The sequence below is a fragment of the Mesocricetus auratus genome, unplaced genomic scaffold (assembly GCF_017639785.1).
Source record: "Mesocricetus auratus isolate SY011 unplaced genomic scaffold, BCM_Maur_2.0 Super-Scaffold_100003, whole genome shotgun sequence".
In the NCBI taxonomy this organism is placed as follows: domain Eukaryota; kingdom Metazoa; phylum Chordata; class Mammalia; order Rodentia; family Cricetidae; genus Mesocricetus; species Mesocricetus auratus.
Genome location: NW_024429188.1, coordinates 18,368,747 through 18,389,572, shown reverse-complemented (window position 1 = coordinate 18,389,572; position 20,826 = coordinate 18,368,747). Strand labels below are relative to the sequence as shown.

At 40.7% G+C, this 20,826-nt stretch overlaps 1 protein-coding gene and 1 pseudogene across 11 annotated transcripts in view; both read right to left on the bottom strand.

Moving 5' to 3' along the window:
- The window catches only part of Reps2 (RALBP1 associated Eps domain containing 2), a 220,605-nt gene that overhangs the window by 133,513 nt on the left and 66,266 nt on the right, over positions 1–20,826 (bottom strand). For all 11 annotated transcript variants that reach the window (XM_040744098.1, XM_040744093.1, XM_040744097.1 and 8 more), the window contains one exon: positions 4,221–4,344. Coding sequence is in view for 10 of the 11 variants with exons in the window: in XM_040744093.1 (XP_040600027.1) it covers positions 4,221–4,344 (124 nt within the window). In the remaining variant the exon portion in view is untranslated. The remainder of the gene's footprint in view (positions 1–4,220; positions 4,345–20,826) is intronic.
- The window catches only part of LOC106021471, a 68,928-nt pseudogene continuing 62,245 nt past the window's right edge, over positions 14,144–20,826 (bottom strand).

Here is a 20,826-nt window from a genome sequence, read left to right as displayed (position 1 = left end):
GAGTTCGAGGCCAGCCTGGTCTATAGAGAGAGTTATAGAACAGCCAAAACTACAGAGAAAGCTTATCTCAAAAAAATCAAATTAATTTTAATTATTTTAACTTCATATCATTATTTCAACAAATGACAAAGTTTTCAAGGGTATTGAGATAGCACAGCAAGGACATAAGCACCCTGCCTAGCATACTTAAGTCCCTAGGTTTGATTCATTATATAGCCAAAATATAAACATATCAAGGAAGTAGTTTACATTTGTTTTTACTGAAAACTCTTCAAACTCATGTGTATACTTTACTCTCACTACATACCTCAAGGTTTATCACATTTTAAGTGTTCAGCAGACACACATGGCTATTGGCCACCATACTGGAATAGATAAAACACAAGGAAATATGGGTCACTGTGTTTGGAAATGTGTATCTTATTAAGAACTATTATAATGTTAAACGGCAGCAAGTGAGTCTTCCTCAAGTACTCAAAGGATATCTGTAGGCATACAAATCATTTGAAGAGTTTTGACTTGCATGTATGTGTGTGTATGCCAGAGACAGGGTAGGGAAAGAGAACTAATATACAAATTAAAATACCAAATTTTCTTTCATTTTCTTTTTCAGTTCCCTTCCTCCTTTTCTCCACTGTCAGTGTGCAGTTTCCTGGTAAGATCCAGAGCTTTAACTAGATAAAAGAATCAAAGATGGGCCAGCAAGACCACTCAGTGTATAAAGATGCTTGTCATCAAGCCTGACAACCTGACTTTCATCCATGGGACCCACGTGGTAGAAGGAAAGAACCAACTCCCAAAAAGTGTCCTCTGACCTCTACACACATACCATGGTGTGTATCTACAAGCTCATGTACACACAGACGCACAAATTAAATGTAAATCCTATAAAAGGCATGTATAAGTAAATGAATAAGTGAACAAATAAATAAATAAATAGCACTGCTCATAAGATTGAAGATGACCATGGGGAGACAGGAAGCAACCATAGAGCTGTGGAGATATGGAAGGCCTAGAAAACAGAACTTGTCAACCATACAGTGGGGATCACTGTGTGTAGGGGAATTTGTTCAAAGGAGCTCTAGCTCCTCATAGGAAGACTGAGAAGGGGAGAAGTTATGAAGGGTGCTGCTAAAAGAGCCACTGAATTTTAAAAGGATTGAGATGAATATTAGGTAAAAAGGCTCAACTGACCTCAGCTTAATGGGAAATCCCAACATAACATTTAGTATTCAAATGTCTATCTCTGCTCAGGGAAGGAATTACCCACAACCAGGATCACTGGGTCACATCCCTACCTCCTGGGTCCTCACTCCAGCCCTGGCCATCCTATCCCACCCACCCTAAGGAGTTGTCTGTCCTACAAGGCACCATTCAAAAGATTTATCTTCTAGCTTTCAAAGATAAAGGTATGCCGAATAAGCAGAGCACAGAGCCCACCCCTCCCCCAACCCTCTCAGTTTCATCAGGGAGTCTCTGCTTCTGTGTGTGTGTGTGTGTGTGTGTGTGTGTGTGTGTGTGTGTGTGTGTGTGTCGGGGGGGTTGGATAAGATAACTCTTGTTTGAAGGGGGGAAAGCCAATGAAACAAGAGTCACTGCTCCAAAATCTTCCCACCTCACTCAGGATCTAGGGAGGCAGCAGGGTTAGAATCCCCACCGTGCCTATAAGGGTTTGCTTCTCTTCTTACAGGCAGCTTCCTCAGTGTTGGCACTTCCTTGCATAGTAGACCGGACAGTTTTCAGTTGTGGCGGAAAGGACCCTGTTCCATACAGTGCATGCATTTAGTACTATCACTAGCCTCTACCCACTGCATGCTTATAGCATCCTCTCTACAGTTATGACAACGAAAACTGTTGCCATACACTGGCTAATATCTCCTGAGGGTACAAAGTCCCCTGGGTTGACAATGGCCATTTTCCAGCAAGGAACCACGGAAGTAAAATGGTTTGCCTAAGGATCTATGCAACGGTAGGTTTGAAATTATAACACGGCTCATACATTTTGTGATTTCACAGAACAATAAAAACCTCTACCATCTCACCACAGACCAACATAAAGTTGTAAAATTTTTGCTTTGCCAAGAATTTGAAGCCTGGTGTCATTTGGGAGTCCGTAGCACTTGGATAGCCATGAGTTCAGGGCCAGTTTGGGCTACAGCGTGAGAACCAGCCTCAAAATATAACAACAAATATTTTTAATCCAAACCACAATTCATTGTAAGTTTGCTAAAAGGACACCTAACAATAGGGGGAAAACTTTTAGAAGTGAACATATTGATGCTATACATAAATTATCTTTCCTCCTAGTTCTCTCTCCTTCCATTGCAAATAGTGCCAGAGTACCAACATAGCATGAATCATTCTGGAGAAATACAATGCTGAAGGCAACAGGAATGACACTATTGCACTACTGGGGCTCAGAGATCCCAAGGGGACTGTAGAAATGAAATCAAGGGCTCTGTTACCTGGAAAAGAGCAGGAAAACCCACAACTATATTTCCCCTATCATAACTGAAGTTAAAGCCTGCCTTTCCATTAAACATGGAGGCAGCCAGCCCCTATGGCATCATTATAGTACTTGAAACCTTCCAGTTTTTTTCATCATTATAAATGTAAACAGCTTTATTTTACATGCTCATTACTGCTCTGCAGGTATGGTAGCTGTTTCAACCACTGTGGGACCTTTTATGTAATGCATTTAATAAAAAATATTATGTTAGCATATCCATTATTATGGATATACAACTGGATATGCTAACATAATTGCCTTCCTTTCTAATCCTGTACCTTTGTACACATTTGAAGTATAGTTCTGGACTGGGGTAGAGCCGAGTAGAAAAGCATATACTTAGTATGCCCAAGGCCCTGGGTTTGATTTCAAGGACCCTAAAAGAAAAATAAATAAGCCCAAGAAGAATTCAATTTGCCAAAATGGTGTGTAACACTCACCAAAAGATTAAGAACCCAACCCTTTATCCTGCATAACTCTCCCTTAGTTCTCACACATGCTCAAGTTCATTCCCCAGAAAGGAAAGATAACAGGAATTCTCTGTGCTCCATAAGTTGTTTTCCTACCCACCCCTTAAACTGTTCAGCTACTCATTTAACTCCAGTTGCAACTAGAATACCAAGAAACTTAGTACCAGCATTAGGGAGGCATTAACTGGGAAGGTCATATAAACACGTATCTAGCACTTAAACAATACTGATATTAAGTGTTTCCTTAAATGATGTGCCCAATCGTAAAATATATTTGTACTGTAAGCAAATTTCTTGGAAACATCTCACATGATGTTCATGAGAAGTTATTCTCAACCTTGGTTCCACTTAAGAATCACACAAAGCTCTCAGAAGTCCTACTGCTCTGGATGGGCCAGGCTAATTAAATATAAATTTCCCATATTTTCACTTTTTGTTTAAAGCCCTCCAGGTGATTGTCAAGGGAACTGAGATGGGCGACAAGCAGCCCAGAAGGACTTCTGCAAAATTTCTTCAAATTTCCAGGGACTCTGAATTCTGATTGATATAGTTTAGAATGACAACTGATTAAGATGCCATCCCCATGTGCCACCACCTGGATCATCAGAACACCAAGAAGGCTAAGGATGTAGCTCTGTAGTAGAATCCTTGTCTAGTATGCACAAGATGCCCTGGGTTCCATCTCAACTTGGGAAAGGGCAAAAAACCAAGGCAGAACTCTTGAAAAGATACATTCATTCTGCCAACATCTTAGTAACCCAAAAGTCATCAGAACAGTTCACTCAGGAACATGGAATTAAAAGATGAGCAGATAGGAAAGAGAGAGAGAAAGGGACAGCCAGTTCCATGTAACTCTTTCATTATGCCATCCTAATCCCTAACAGTCTTAAATGATATTACTGCTACCTCAAGTGGAAAATTAAACTGAATGGTATTATTCTGTCACGGACTGGAGAATTCCTGTCCCAATCTCATCTCACTAAAGAAAAAAAGCTATCTTAACTGCCAGTTACAGGGAACTAATCCTAGGTCACTCTATGAAATTTTCCCCATTTGAAAAAGAAAAAAAAGAAACCAAAGCTACCTGATGAGTTTTCTTATTTTATTTACCACCAAATATAAAGAAAGCTAGGAGAAATTGCACAAAAGCTTTTAGAACAGGCCTTAGACACACTAAAAAGAGTTCACACAAATAAAAAATCTGTTGTGGACAATAAAACATATAAATGTGAGCTACTCACCACATTTAATACTCTCTGTCCGCACAGGGAGGCCGGACTGTGCTGCAGCAATCAATTTCAGGGCAATGTAAAACTGTGTTGGACCAAAATAACCAACCCGCTTTGCACCACACAGTTCTGTGATCTGAAAGAGACAAGAAAAATGATGCTGTAAACCCCACTTCATAACAGGAAAAATGAGACAAAGCTATACAATGAAAGCTTGAGATTTCACAGCATAACTAACCAAAAAATCCCTTGGGAACCTACTTGTATGCAATGGTTGAGGGTTTACCCCCTCTGATTTACAGAGATTTTTTAAATTCAAATCATTAATTTCTACCTATTCACAATGTTTCAGAACTGACTATTCTTTCTCCTTTGAAAACAAAAATAAAGATGACAAACAATGGCTGTTACTCTTCTTATAAAAAAGAATGGATGACTTTTCAAGGGAGTAGATTCTAATGTACAAAGTCTAGAAAGTCATTGGAGTGAAGAGAACAGATTAGTCATTACCACTACGTATGTTATCCTGGTTTACCAAATTAGAATGTGAACTACTCAAGAGCTAGGAATGAAACTCAGCAGTAGCTCACTTGCCTACCATGCACAAAGCCCTAGTAGGTTCAACCCCAGTATCACAAAAATAAAGTTCTCAGCCAAAGTCACTTCTTAGTAAATTATACTTCAGGTATCCATTTCAAAGAAATAAAAAATACCATGCACATAAATACTTAACATTGCAATAACTGTTGGTCCCATTCTGTCACCTACAATTAGAACGTCTTCCTCCACATTTAGACTGAACTCAACTGTTTCTCTCCTACAGATCCTTCCGAAAATCTTGGATATAATAGTTTATTTTCCCAGTGCATTCTGAAAGCACTCTATTCAAATATCAAAAAAATGCCTATCCCATGATACACCGTCTTGGATGTACTTCAAATAAGACTAAGCATGTGGGGGAATCAGGCGTAACCAGGAGTTAATAATTGTTGAAGTGAGTGAGCTTCATAGTGGTTCATTCTCCAAATTCAAATTTCTATACTGTCCATTTCAGCATTTACCACATTCTACTTTAGTTCTTTGTTTTGCTCTGCCTCCCATTAACAAAAATTCTCTTCAAGACTAGATGCAATTTTCTTTTACCTCCTAATACAGAAATAGACACCCGAGATGCAATCAATTCTCAATCAAGTACATCAAATGTGCACTCAAAATAAAATGCAACTGAATTTTATAATGCGTTCACTGCTATGAATATGTAAATCATACATCCTAAGTTATAGATACGACTGTACATGGAGAACATGGGCAATAGCATTTGTGTTGTTTAAGTATGAAGATAGATGTCTTACAGGATAATTCCTAATATAAAGAAATTATAGTCCTTGGAAGGTGAGTAAATGAACTATTGTTCATAAAGTGAACAATTACATTTGAAAAAGTGTGAATTTGGGGTGTCAACAAAATATTTCAGCAGATAGAGGTACCTGGTGCAAAGCCTGACCACCTCAGTCTTATCTCCAGGCCCTACATGAAGAAATGAGATAACCAACCCCTGCAGACTGTTCTCTGATCACCACCTTTACACACCATAACATGGGCATCCACAGCATATACATCCACACATGAAACAAATAAATAAAATGTAACAAAGAACTTTTTTAAAGGTGTGAATTTACTACTAAATTGACTTTGAATTACTCCTTTACCATAACTACTACCTCAAACTGGGAAAGTGTTTTACAACAGGTAACTGAAATTGCTGGTAAAACACATAATACTTTAAAACTTGTCCTATATGACATCAGAAAACCAACTTGTTAGGAATGCCTGGCTTTAGCTTCACTTATTTCTAACCTGCTTTTCTTAAATTATCCATACTACCTTTCACCTCTGGGCTTTTTCCTTTTCTTACTTTCACTCTTACTCCATGACTGACTCGGTGGCTGTCCCCTAACCAACGCCTCCCTTTCTCTCATTGCTCCTTCTTCCTTCTTACTCCTTATATTTATACTCTCTGTTTTCGTTTGTTTGTTGGTTGGTTGGTTTGGTTGGTTGGTTGGTTGGTTGGTTTTGTGGTTTGTTTTGGTTTTGGTTTTGGTTTTTGGAGACAGAGTTTCTCTGTGTCTTTAGAGGCTCTGCCTGGCAGCCCCACCTACCCTTGCTCCTGCCTCACTATTGGCCATTTAGTTCTTTATTAGACCATCAGGTGTATTAGACAGGCCAAGTAACACAGCTACACAGAGTTAAACAAATGCAGAATTTAAAAAAGTTATACACTTTAAAATATTCCCCAACAAACTTGTCTACATTTGCTTCTATATTCTGATGTATAATGCTAGAATCTCTGCATTTTAGACAGAGAAGGCTAGACACATAGAAGTGCAGTAAGTAAGCCCTTAGGTCATATGTCTTGCTCTTTGTACACCAAACCTCCTAGAGATATGCCAAGACCTTTCTAAAATACATAAGACTCAAGGAAGAGAAAATAATTCTAAACCTGCAGAATTTACCTATGGATCTGCACCTCATCAACTTGAGATTTCTTCATCCAAAAGGCAGGCTACTTTAAGATTTGTTAGCTTGTTGGTTGATTGGGGTTTGTTTGGTTTGGTTTTGGGGTTTGCTTGTTTTTTTTCTTAAGTTCATTAGAGTTCAAAGTATTTTCTGATTAAATTTTCCATGGAAGCCAGGCAGTGGAGGTGCACACCTTTAATCCCAGCACTCAGGAGGCAGAAGCAGGCAGATCTCTGTGAGTTCAAGGCCAGCCTGGTCTACAGAGCAAGTTCTGGGACAGCCAGGACTGTTACACAGAGAAAGCCTGTCTCGAAAAACAAAATCTCCATGGTAAAGTTCTAAGGTGTGGGTAGAATTATTTTAATGCTATCTAAAGAAGAAAGTGATATACCCAGCTACTGGATTAGCAGCAGGTATTTTATAATCTGGCTCCTTTGCCCCTCTTCTTTAGTTTACTACAAATGTGTAACATGCTTGGCTGGATTCATCTTAGATTACATACTGTACAGCTTTCCAGTATAGAATGAGAACCTATGGACTAGGGTTTATTTTCTCAAGTGGGAAGCAAGAGATTGAAAAAGGGAATGGATGAAATCAACTTCTTACAACTTACAGATGTGCACTAAACTAGAAATTGGATACAAATCAGAAAAATTCACTGGCCTTTTGGGATGAATCTGGACACAATTCCAGAAGGAGGTTGAAGACCACTAAAAAGCTTCCCTCCTACCTAATTCTGTGAGATTAAGTGACTGTACAAAGTAACCAGTCCATACATGCTCCAGTTTGCCTGGAATAATACTTTCTTTCCTAGATGAAAGGTAATAAATTTTTATAATAATTCAAAGATTTGAATATGCTTCTCTACTTCAAGTATTTTTAAAGGCCTCCACAGAACGGTCTAAAAAAATTAAACTCTTAGTAGGAAAGGCTAAAGGAATTCTCCAAGAAACTCCTCCCTCCAGCACTCGGGAGGCAGAGGCAGGCGGATCTCTGTGAGTTCGAGGCCGGGCTGGACCGACAGCCTCCAAAACAATACAGAGAAACCCTGTCTTGTAAAAACCAAAAAAAAAAAAAAAGAAAGAAAGAAAAGAAAGTTCTCCCTCACTCCCCTTCCCACTCTCTCCCTCAGTTGGTAAATTCAGACTGTGCTCTCAGCTTACTAGGTTCAAGTTCTGCTCTAGACTGCGCCCCTTTATCTACCAGCCTCAGCCTTCCCCCCCCCCCCCCCCAGTCTCTTATTAGAACAGGCCCCTTTCAGTTCCATAGCACTTCCCAGGCTCCTCATGTCCTTCCAGTAAAACTCAACCTTGAGTATGGTTTTTTGAGGCCCTTCTGCCTAATACAAACCACCCTTCCAACAATCCCCACCCTGAAGCTCTAGGAACACCAGACATCAATCTGTTTTCAAACACCCATTAAGGAGTTCTCTACATAGAAGCCAAATGTGTCTTTGTTTCTTTGCCTGGCAGGCTTGGTCTTCAAGTGACCCAATGACTGATGTTATCTCTGAAACCTTATGCAATTCCATGACACTAAGTTAGACTTTTCATCAATGTGACAAAATACCTGATACAAACAACTTAAGGGGAGAAGGATCCTGGCTTCAGTGATTTCAGTCCATTGTGGACAAGGCATATATCAGGGCAAGAAGTCTATCAGGCAGGCAGAGCATCTCACTTCCTGGCAAGGAAGAAGCACGAGGGGAAATGCACAGTTGGTACTGTTAAGTGTTTCCATTGCACCTCATCCCATCTTGTCCTCCATGTCCTCAGTGCTCAGCACAAGTCAATGGTGTGGCTTTGTCATGACTATTACTAGGAGTCATACTTTATGATGGTTGATCTATATTTTACTGTTCAGTGAATGTCTACTGGGTTAGTTTTCACAGCCTGTACAATTCTCTTTTGTGTTGTAATTATTTTTGTCAGTGGCTGTTAAATTAGCTTTAGCCTTATCACACCATATAGCCAAGAGTTCCTACAAGAATGTGAACTGCTCCACCCCCCCCCTTTTCAGCCAGGAGAATACTGATTCAAACCTAACTCTTCACTATTACTTATCCTAGCCCTGAGATTCAGAACACAGACTATCTCAGTGATGCCTTACCACTCTAGAGATCTGTTTTCTTGTGTTCAGCATACCCCAGTGGATGTCACTTGCACACTCAACAACAATATGGAAGAGAATTTGAAAGACACATTCATAAGTTGTTCCAAAATCCCTTAGGAAACAAATGAAGAGGCAAGTCAACTACATGCTGGCTTCCCCCTTTCCACTCATTTACACTTTCTAATGTCATTTCAGCAAGCCACTCGAGAAAAGATGAACTCCTATTATTGTACTGCACAATATGTCATACTGCAGTATAAGCCTAAACCAAACTACCTCACTAAAGAGAAAGCAGACATACAGGGCTTAGGTCTGATTACAAACAGCAGATTGTTTTCTACACTTTATGCATAGTAATATAATGTACACTAAACAACACTATACTAGAATGCTCCCTAGTTATACACAAATAAAGCTCCCAGGTAAAAAAAAAGTTAATTGAGTTAGAATTTTGATTGGAATTCCATTGGATCTGTAGATTGCTTTTGGTAAGATGGCAGCAGTAGCAGCATAGCTTGAACTGGCTATCCCCTGTGATTGGATTGGTGAGTACCCTGGTTGTCAGCGGAGAGCTTTCATCCAGTGACTGATAGGATAGAATCAGGTTCACAAACCCACAGTCAAACATTGGACCAAGCTCAGGAGTACTGCTGAGATGAGGGAGGAGGAACTGTAGGAGCTAGGAGGGTCAGGAACACCAGAGGAAAACCCACAGAAAAAACTAGCCTGGCTCATGGGAACTCACAGTCTGAACCAACAATCAGGGAGCCAGCATGGGACAGACTTACACCCTCTGCATATATGTGACAGTTGTGTAGCTTGATTTATTTGTGGGACTCCTGACAATGATAGCAAGGACTGTCCCTGGTGCTTCGACTGGCTCTTGAGTAACTAATCCTCATGCTGGATTGCCTTGTCCAGCCTGAATCCAGGGAGAGGTGCTTGGTCTTAGAGCAGCTTGATATGCCACACTTTGTTGAGGCCTGCTACTTTCTGAGCAAATACAAAGGAAGGATGGATTGAAGGTGGAAGAGCGAAGGGAGGAGGAGGAGGAGGGAGGAGAGGCTATGGTCAGGATGTAAAATTAATGAATAAAAAGTTGCTTAAGGTATTTAAAGTCTCAAATTCAAAGACAGTATCAAATCCCATGTGATAAAGCTCAAAGTTCATCTTCTGTCCATTATATCAGAGGCTAGAAAACTACTGCCTGGTTTTCTATGGCCCACAAGCTGAAAATGGTCTTTACCGAAGAACATTTTGCAATCCATTTGATGAAAGCAAATACTAATTTAGAATATCGTTAAGGAAAATGTTATCCCTGAAACATCAATTCCATTCTTTTTACAAGTAGATGTGAATTATTTTTATGAAGTAGCTTTGGCTGAGGATGCAGCTTTGTGAGTAAAGTTGGCAGCTTGCATGTAAAAACCCTGGATTAGGTCCCCAGTACCACATAAAACCACATATGTGGTTAGCTGGGCATGGTGGCCCACGACTTTAATCCCAGCACTTGGGAGGCAGATGCAGGCAAATCTCTGTGAGTCTGAGGCCAACCTGCTCTACAAAGAGAGTTCCAGGACAGCTAAAGCTGTTGCATAGAGAAACCCTATCTCAAAAAACAAAACAAACAAACAAAAATCTGTGTGTGTTAGCATATGCCTGTAATCCTGGCATTCACAAGGTGGAGTCAAAGGCAAAGGATTAAAAGCTCAAAGTCATCTTGGGGTACACAGTGAGTTGAAGACTAGTCTGTGCTATATGAGATCCTGTCTCAAAAGCTAAAAAAAACCCAATTTCACATTTTGAAATTTGTCAATAAACACTTTTTGAAAGTTTGTTTTCTCCCTCGTTATACAAGCACCTATAAAATAGTCTTATTTTGCCACTTAGTCCAAAACTCCCAAAATACTTATCATCTGGTCCTTTACAGAAAGGAATATCAAGCCCATACATAACAACACAGTTCCCCAATCAGCTGTTTTTTACATCCTTTCATGTACTCTCAATAGCCATGCAAAGAGGAAATTTTCTTGAATTAATCAGTTATACTAGGTGAATATCACTTAAATTGTAAATACTTCCATTCATAGAAAATACATGCATTCACCCTCTTCTTCAGAACCCAATTTTCTTTCTTTCTTTCTCTCATTCATTCATTCTACATTTGCTTTAAATTTTCAGAAGTTTTTATGTAGAGACTATTAACTTCCACAGAAACCAACTGGAACAAGTGAATGTCATACTTTTTTTTTGTTTCTTGGTTTTTACGATACAGGGTTTCTCTGTATTGTTTTGGAGGCTGTCGGTCCAGCCCGGCCTCAAACTCGCAGAGATCCGCCTGCCTCTGCCTCCAGAGTGCTGAGATTAAAGGCGTGGATGTCATACTTTATTTATTTATTTATTTATTTATTTATTTATTTATTTTTGGTTTTTTCGAGACAGGGTTTCTCTGTGGCTTTGGAGGCTGTCCTGGAACTAGCTCTTGCAGACCAGGCTGGCCTCGAACTCACAGAGATCCACCTGCCTCTGCCTCCCAAGTGCTGGGATGTCATACTTTAAATGTGAATGAAACCTATTCAATAGGTAGGGAGATAGTCCAGTGGATAAAGCGCTTGGTCTGCAAGACTTAGGATCAGAGTTCAGATCTTTAGTACCGGTGTAAATGGTCTCAAGCCAATATGCTTAGCTAGAATAGCCAAACAGAGAGCTTCAAGTTCATTGGGAGAACCAACCTCAGTAAATAAAGTAGACAGTCATCAAGGAAGACATTTGAACAAGAAGACACACAAACATCAACCTCTGGGCTTCACATGCATACCCCCCACACAAGATTGAAGGAAATTCACAAATTACAAGTTCCACTTCCCAGATCAAAAATTGACAAGCAAATGTTCTGATTCCCATGTAGAGAAGATATAAACAGGCCACCTAGGCTCCATTAGTGACACATTTCCACAATAGATAGCCTGCTTTGAAGAGAGACATGGAAGGGAAGGTACTCTCTGCTCAGAGCTTCTACTTTTGCCTTTCTGGTAGAGAAGTGGGGAAAGAAACAGTTGCTATCAGTCAGATCCCTGGTGTCTGCAGGTCATCAAGGCATCAGTACATATGGTTTCTACTTGGCTGGAGTAGTATGTGTGGCTCCCAGTGTTGCTTCCAAGAAGTCAGAACCTATCCACCCAGTTTCTCCAGCTCTCCAAATGATCCTGTGACTTACCTTAAACACTCACCCATTTTTAGCTTGCCCTAGAGTAATTCTTTTGTTTTCTGTAAAAGATCAATGATTAACATGGAATGAGGAAGTACTCAGGTTTCTCAGTCTACCTCAGGATGGACTGAAAACAAAACAAAAGAAAAAACCACAGTGCTCAGCAGCAGACACAGTAGGTATCATTCCCTTGCAGAGTGTGAATACACAGACTTTAGAGATAAGCCATCTCTGGAGCTGAAGTTTACAAACCTCCTGGCTGCCTCTAGAAAAAGAGAGTTCAGGAGGAAACAGCAGTTTGCTGTATTATTTTGTATCTGATACATTTATGAATTACATTTTCAAAATTAAAGTATAAAGATCAAGACACAGTCACACATTATGTCAGAAAGAAATGGTATAGAAATACACCAGAAATATTCCCATTCCATCTGGCATTAAGTACAATTGCAGAACCAAGTATCCAACGGGACAAAGCTTCAAGGATTCCCACTCACCAAGCCTAGATTTAACTCACAAACATGGGGCTCTTTTCTCTGAACTACCACACAGAGTAAAGTGTAGCTTGCCTTATCAAAGACTTCCTAGCAAGGTGCCTAGCAGGCATCTGGTGTCCTGTGGGTTCAGATCTCGTCTCTGGAACAAGGCACTCACACTAGATGGATTGTAAGGCTTTGTCAAGTTCCCCAAACATGGTTTCAACCTTTGCTGTGGCACTTACTACCTCCACCTTGTGTTGTGGGTCTCAGTACGCCTGTTACAAGGATGGGAGTCTCTCAAGGTTTAGTCCTGCACTTCTGATTGATTTGATTTGTGTACGCATGTGCAAGGATGGGAGTCTCTCAAGGTTTAGTCCTGCACTTCTGATTGATTTGATTTGTGTACGCATGTGCATGCCTGCAGACGTAAGAAAACACCTTTCAGGAGTTGATTCTCACCTCCACTGTTTCTGAGGCAGTCTCTCTTGTTGCTTCTGCATTGCACTGAATCCTCCACACTACCTGGCCTTCTGGCCAATCCCCTATCTCCACCTCCCATCTCAATGTATGAATGCTGGGAACATAGATGTTTGGCACTGCATCCAGTCCTTATGAGGGTTCTGGGAATTGAACTCAGGTCATCAGTCTTATTCATTAAGTGCTTTTACTCAATGAAACATCTTCCTGTCCTCAAGTCTTGCATTTTAAAATCATCTTTCCCTTCCCCAAAGTACTCATACCATTAATTTGTCTGGCTCACAAAATAAATATACTAACTGCATTTTTAATTCATAGCATGATGGAAAACCCATTATATGGTGTTTTGTTTCTCTGGATAGTGAACTGTATGACTATCAACCTATCAAATAAATAAATGTTTCCTTTTTGTAATATATGTAAATAGAAGCTGTATCTTACGAAGCTTTTTACTTAGCAAACAAAAGAATGGTTTTTTGATTATGATATTTTCATGCATTTTATCATTGTATCCTGTTTTTACTTACCCTCAACTGCCCTCCCCCTTCCCTCCTCCCTCCACCTGGCTGGTGTCCTCCCACCTCCATAATAGTTCCTCCTTTTGTTTTAGTGTGTGTGTGTATGAGAGAGAGAGACAGAGAGAGACAGAGAGACAGAGAGAGACAGAGACAGAGAGTTTAAATCAAAATTCTGCTTATGAGAGGAAAGCATACTGTATTTCTAAGTTTGGCTTATGTAACTTAACAAGATTGCCACTTCCATTCTACAAATGTCATAATTTGATTCTTCTTTATAGCTAAGAAAAATTTCATTACATATATGTATTCCATTTTCTTTATCCATTTACCTTCTGATGGCAGATAATACAATTGAGCTGATTACATATCCTGGCTATTATGAACAGTGCAGCAATAAACACTGGCTTAGATTCCTTGGAGAGCATACTAATGCATGGTATAGTGGAGTCATATAGTAGTGCCATGGCATACATGTGGAACTCAGAGGACTTAGTCCTCTCCTTCCACCCTGTGGATCTAGAGGATGAACCTCGGCTCATCAGGGTTAGCAGAAGTACCTTTACCAAATGAACATATATTTTTAGCTTTTTTTCAGTTCCTATCTTTTTATTAACTCATACACAATTAATTGTCTTCCAGTTTGTTGAAGCAGCAAGTCGAACAATGCTTTCCATAGTAATGCTGTTAAAGTGGCTAGTTATGAAAACTCCAGCACCACATTCATCAGAAGGACACTCACAAAGGCAACTGATTTTAACATTTTCATCCACCTGATAATATTTGAGCACAGCCAACTTAACTTTTCTCAGCTGTCCATTTTTCTTAGGAGTGGTGTGAGACTTCTTCCTCTCCTCAGCACCACCATGAAGTCTCAACACAGGATAAAGGGTGGATTCCTTTTGAGTATTGTAGCCAAAGTGCTCGCCAGCAAAGAGCAGCCTTGGCTGATCAGGAGGAATGCCTTTCTCATCCTGGATCTTGACCTTTACATTTTCTGTAGTGTCTGAGGGTTCAACCCTGAGCTTTATGGTTTCCCCCATGAGGGTCTTTACAAAAATCCACTGCAGATGGCAGATCATAAAACATGTTAAGCTTTTTCAGGAACCACCACACTGTCTTCCACAGTGGTGGTACCACCAGTTTACACACACTGCCTCCAGTAGTAATAAGAGTTCCTCTTTCCCACATCTATTCTAGCATTTATTATCATTTGTTTTATTGGTTACATCCTCTGATTGCTGTGAGATGGAATGTCAATGTTTTAATTTTAATACTTTTGCAAATATATATTATTCACTTGTGTTTCTTCCTTTGATAACTGCCTATTCATTTGCCTATTTACTGATTACATGATTTGGGTAGTTTGGTATCTAATTTTTAGGAGTGTTTACAGATTCTAGAGATTAATCCCTTGTCAGATGTATAGTTGAAAAAGATTGCATTCCATTCTGTAGGCTGTCTCCTCATTCTGCCAATTATTTCCTTTGCTTTGCAGAAGCTTTTTAATTTCATGCAATCCCTTTGTCAACTCTTGGTAACATATCATGGGCTCCTAAGGTGCTTTTCAGAAAAGCCATGTGTCTGCCTCTACCTTCAAATGTTTGCTTCCAGCAGTTTCCGAGTTTCCGGGTTGTTCATTTTGTTGTTTGTTTCTTTGGTTAGTTGGTTGGATACTTTTGTGTGATATGTATGAGGGTTTATTTATTTGTTTGTTTGTTTACTGATACAGGGTCTCTCTATGTAGCCCTGGCTGTCCTGAAACTCACTATGTACAACAGGCTGGCCTCAAATTCGAAGAGATCCGCCTACCTCTGCCTCCCTCTCAAGTGCTGGGATTAAAGACGTTTGCTACCAAGCCCAGCTAGTGTTTCAGATCTTACACATTAAGGTCTTTAACAAATTTTGAATTAATTTACAAACAAATTCTTTAAAGTCTAAAGGACCTGAGATCCTACATGATCATAGATTAGAAAGAAAATACAAACTCTATTTTAAAAGGAAAATTTAAAGAGCTACAGAAATTCCCCCAAGGCAGTGACAGAACAACTGAAAAGTACAAGGGGCAGGCAAGCCATGAGGTGGCTTATACCTAGAACCCCAGCACTCAGGAGGTGGACACAGGAGGATCAGGAGTTCAAGGTCATTCTTGCTACCTGGATCAGAAAGCTAAAAATTACAAATAACATAAACCCCCCTCAAAGCCAAGTAGAACACAGCTCCAATCAAATGGCTTGCAAGTGGGGGGACAGGAAGTAGAAACATCTTCCACAAGTAAGCCAAGTGGAGATGGTGTTGGTGAAAAGAAACTGGCAGTCCTACCGATAGGACAGACGACAAGCCTCAAGTCTAGTTGTAGGTTTTGATGAGACTGGTTCTTCCAGCAGATAGGTCAGTAATGGAGAGGAATCCTAGTTTGTATTCTATTTATACTCTACCCAATTTTGTACTCTATATGATTTGGAAGGCAATGCAATCAGCGGCCATCCTGAGAGAGAACCTTTTGTTTAAAATTGAACTACTCTAGAGGGATGTAAAAAAGGAAAAAAAAAACCCAACAAGTCAGACCACCCAAATTTAACCTATCACAGCCCACAGGTGATTATAGAGAGTTAGAAGAACATATGTTAACAAGCATAAAACTCCAGGCTTCACAAGGTTCCACTCAGCAGTAAAGTGCACAAGCCTCCCCTTAGTAGCCAAGAGCAGAGTTCATCAACTGTGAATAATGCTGTAGTTTGATACTCATGAGTCTGAGGTTAGCAGGTGGATCAAGCTCTGGAGTCAAGTACCTGCTATCTGCTGCTACAGAACCTAAGAACTCTGAACTGCAGCCACCAGCAGATTGGCTAATATTAGGATTCTTGCATGTAAGAAGACAGGTCCGCTTCTCTGTAGATCTCACTGCAGTTATTACCTCCTATACTCCCAACATACTAGGGAGATAATCCACAGCAGGATACTAGCTGTTTCAGGGAGGTACTAGCTAGGGAGTCTTGGAAGGATGAAGAGAACCTGCACAGCTCACAGACTACAAAGCTAAGTGTGTCCAACAAAGGTCCCTGGTACACAAAGAAAGGAAGCTATCAAAGTGAAGACAGTATTGGTGGGTATCAGGTACTTATCCAATACAGGCTTTGAGACAGTCACATGGTCTCATGTAGCCAAGGCTAGGCTTGAATTTCTATTTTTTTCTATTTTTTTATTTAACATTTTTTAAATTTTAAATAGCTTGTTTTACATGTCAATCCCAGTTTCCTCTCCCTCCCCTCCTCCCGCACCCCCCCACCATCCCTCCCATCCTCCCACCCTATTGCCAATTCCTTCCGCATAGGGGATATCTAGAGTCTATCATTTCATTCAGGGTAGGGTCCAGGCACTTCCCTAAGAGTCCAGGCAGAGAGAGCAACCCTCTTTGTGTTATGGAAACACGATGTCTGTTAGTGTTCGAGGGATAAACACTGATCCACTGCTCAGGACCCCATAGGTAGCCCAGGCCTGCTCATTGACTCTCACATTCAGGGGGTCTGGATCGGTCCCATGCTGGCCTCCCAGCTGTCGGTCTGGGGTCCAAGAGCTCTCTCCTGTTCAGATCAGCTGTCTCTGCTGGTTTTGCCAGCCCATTCTTTGCCAATTTGCTCATCGCTCCTCTCTCTCTGCCACTGGGTTCCTTGGGTTCTGTTCAGTATTTAACTGTGGGTGTTTGCCTCTGCTTCCATCAGTCACTGGATGAAGGCACCAGGGTGGTTATAGACATCAAGTTCACTATCAGGAATGGGCATTCGAGGTGGTCTCTCCACTATTGCTTAGCTTGCCAATTGATGTCATCCGTTTAGATCACTAGAGATCACAATGGTGCCTGATCTATCTTCTAACCTATGATTCCCTCTTCCCCCCTATCCTACCCCCCCAGTCGACCTTCCTGGTAGGCTTGAATTTCTGACACTCCTTTTTCCACCTACCTTTCGTGTTCTGGGATTGCAGATGTGAGCTACCATGCTTGGTTCTACAGCATTTTTTTTTGTATTATGAACCTAAATTTGAGGAGAATGGGAACTGGTATAATGATTTCATTAATGCTGACATTTTGTGATTTTTTTTCAAGTCTTTGACAAGCTAATGTCATGACTTTGCAAGCTGCCCAGATGGCTGCAATCATGTGGGCGTTCATCACCGCAGGTTCAAGGGTTCCTCAGAGCTGCCACATGCCTGGGAAGAAATCGGGATCCAACAACACAAAGGTCAGCAGAGGGGAGGTGGGCCATAAAGTGAACTGCCAAGTCACAAAGGGCCCTCTCCATCAATTTAGAAGAAAAGAATAGCGGGCTCCACATAATAAATAAAATTGACTAAGGACAGACTGTTCCAGGCACTGGCCTAAATAGCAGAAACTAATGAAATGAAGGAAACACGGCACATATACTCAAGCAGTCTTGATGCTAGAACTGAATTGAAATGCAATTATAACACAGATTATAAGAGAAAATTACTTTCAGGATCCTGGCCCAAGTTTCAGGGTTTTGCATATCACAGAAGTTCTGTGCAGCTGGAAGCAGAGAAATCTCAGGTGAGCACAAATGAACTGCCAGAATTATATAAAGCTTCTGCCACTTTTGGCAACTCACACTTAACTCACAAGCCAAAGGATTAGCTTTGCCGATAGTTCGTTTTCTGACATTTTTAGTGCAGTTTGAAAGTAAAAGCCATGCCTGTGGGGCATGCCTTTAATCACAACACTCAGGAAGCTAAGACAGTTGGATCACCATAAATTGGAGGCCAGCTTGGACTACATAGTAAAAATTCCAGGTTAGCCTGAGCTACAGAAAAAGTCTCTGTCTCAAAAGATTAAAAAAAGAGCCAGAGATGGTGGCACATGCCTTTAATTTCCAGCACTGGCAGCAGAGGCAGGTGGATCTCTATGAGTTCAAGGCCAGCCTAGTCTACAGAATGAGTGATAGGACAGTCAGAGTCACATAGTGAGACCCCCTCATAAAAAAAGAAACAAAAAAAACATAATATTATAGTTTCAGGCTATTTAGAATTTTCCTGAGTTGATTTCAATATGTTCTAAATTTTGCAGACTATTTTAGGCACACATGTTTCTTTTTTTTTTTAAGAAACTAATACCTTAGTAACAATAGGGCAAACCAGGGTATTTCTAATAAGTGGATCACCAGTACCATACAAAGGTCTTTGGCATGCTGGGGGTATGAATAAGTGAAAGTTCAGTCTAGGTCACACTGGAGTTCTACTCTTGACTTGAAATCCAAATAGACAGAAGGAGCTAAACTCTTTCCAGAAATATCCGCCTTGGATGAACTAAGTAATCCGACTTCAATTATTTGGTTTCTTTGTCAAGTTCCTGATGAAAACCTTCTCCAGTCGTTAAAATAACAAAAACACCTCCTAACTTCCTGCCATCCTGGCAAGCTCCCCCTTGAAGAGCCCAGTGGCATCCAAAGCTACCTACTCCAGGTCACTACATCTGGACAAGGATCCTTCTTCCATATTCAAGGTCACTCTACCCAACAGCAGGGTCTCATGACAAGCAGCACACTCTAGTCCTCTATATCACCACGACATAGTCACATGGATTTATATACCTCAATGAGATCTAATCCTAGGGAATTGGTCACCAGGAAAGAGTCAGCTAATAGTGAGGTACAGAGCCAGGCATTGGAGGCACACACCTTTAATCCCAGCACTCAGGAGGCAGAGGCAGGTGGATCTCTGTGAGTTCGAGGCCAGCCAGGTCTACAGAGCAAGTTCCAGGACAGGCTCCAAAACAATACAGAGAAACTCTGTCTCAAAAAAACAAAAAAAACAAAAAATGGGTGAAGTGCAGGACAGATAGACAAAGGAGAGCAAAGTAAAGTCCCAAAGTATTGAAATATTTGTTTTGTTTTGTTTTGTGGTTTTTTTTTTTTTTGGTTTTTCGAGACAGGGTTTCTCTGTATTGTTTTGGAGGCTGTCCTGGAACTCCCCTCTGTAGACCAGGCTGGCCTCGAACTCACAGAGATCTGCCTGCCTCTGCCTCCCGAGTGCTGGGATTAAAGGCGTGTACCACCAACGCCCGGCGTATTGAAATATTTGTGACACATGATATTTGGTTATGGAGTTGGCTTGGTTATTGACTGAGAGATTAGTCAGTGTAATGTGGCCCTTCATATATTATTTGTTTCACTGCTATGACAAAATACTCTGACAAAAGCAACTTAAGGAAGGGTTTATTGTTTCTTGAATTTGAGCAATCCATCATGGCAAGGAGTCAATTTCTGCAGGAGTGTGAAGCAATTGGTCACACTGTATCCACAATCAGGAAGCAGAGTGAGATGAATGCAAGAGTTGACAGTCAAGATTGACCACCACAATGGTGCAGTGCTTCCCCAGTAGGTATAAGAGCCTAGGCTCCATCCTACCAGCACCACAAAACAAACAGAAATTAAAAACAAGTGTCACATGAACCCAATTTATTGTACAACTAGTCAACCTATAGGCTTACTAAGGTATCAATCATTCAATGCCTATGGGGAGTATACTATGGGCCCAGCAACTGTAAGATGTACTGTTCATACCTCAGTAGCCAGAGATATATGCAAGTTAGGTCCCAGTAGCTCCAAATGTCCACCAGCATACATCTATGAAAGGAAACAAAGGCTAGGGTACAGCCTCAGAACTGTTTCCTCTCAACGGAACGTGGAAACAAGCCACAAATCCAGCTTCATCCTGTGTGGAAAGCAACTGAGTTGACCAGCATACAGGACAGAGCTAATGAACTTTTGCCATTTTTCTTTTGGCTTCCAAGAATCAGAATCCTATCAATATTTATGAAGTTTTCCACCTGCTTTCAACTAAATAAGCTAAAACTGTCAGCTACTTTCTTTTGTGTGTGACTGGGAAATAGAATCCACAGCCCTCTGCATGCTAGGCAAGCACTCTAGCACCAAGCTACAACCTCAATCCAAATACTTTCCTGATTTCTTCAAAGTCAAGGTCTGAGTACAGGACTAACCTTGGCCAGACACTGGCCATACCTTATTAAGCCTATAGGTTGACTAGTTGTACAATTAATTTGGTTCATGTGACACTTGTTTTGATTTTCTGTTTGTTTTGTGGTGCTGTGAGGAGAGGGTCTAGGGCCTATGCCAACTAGGGAAGCCTTCTGCCACATTGGTGGCCAATCGTGACTGCCAACTTGATAGAATCAGATAGATATGGGCATTTGAATCTTTGATGCAAAGTATGAAGAGTGGATAACTGCAACACCCAGATCCAAGGACAATCCAACACCTGGGTAAGAAAGGCTGTGT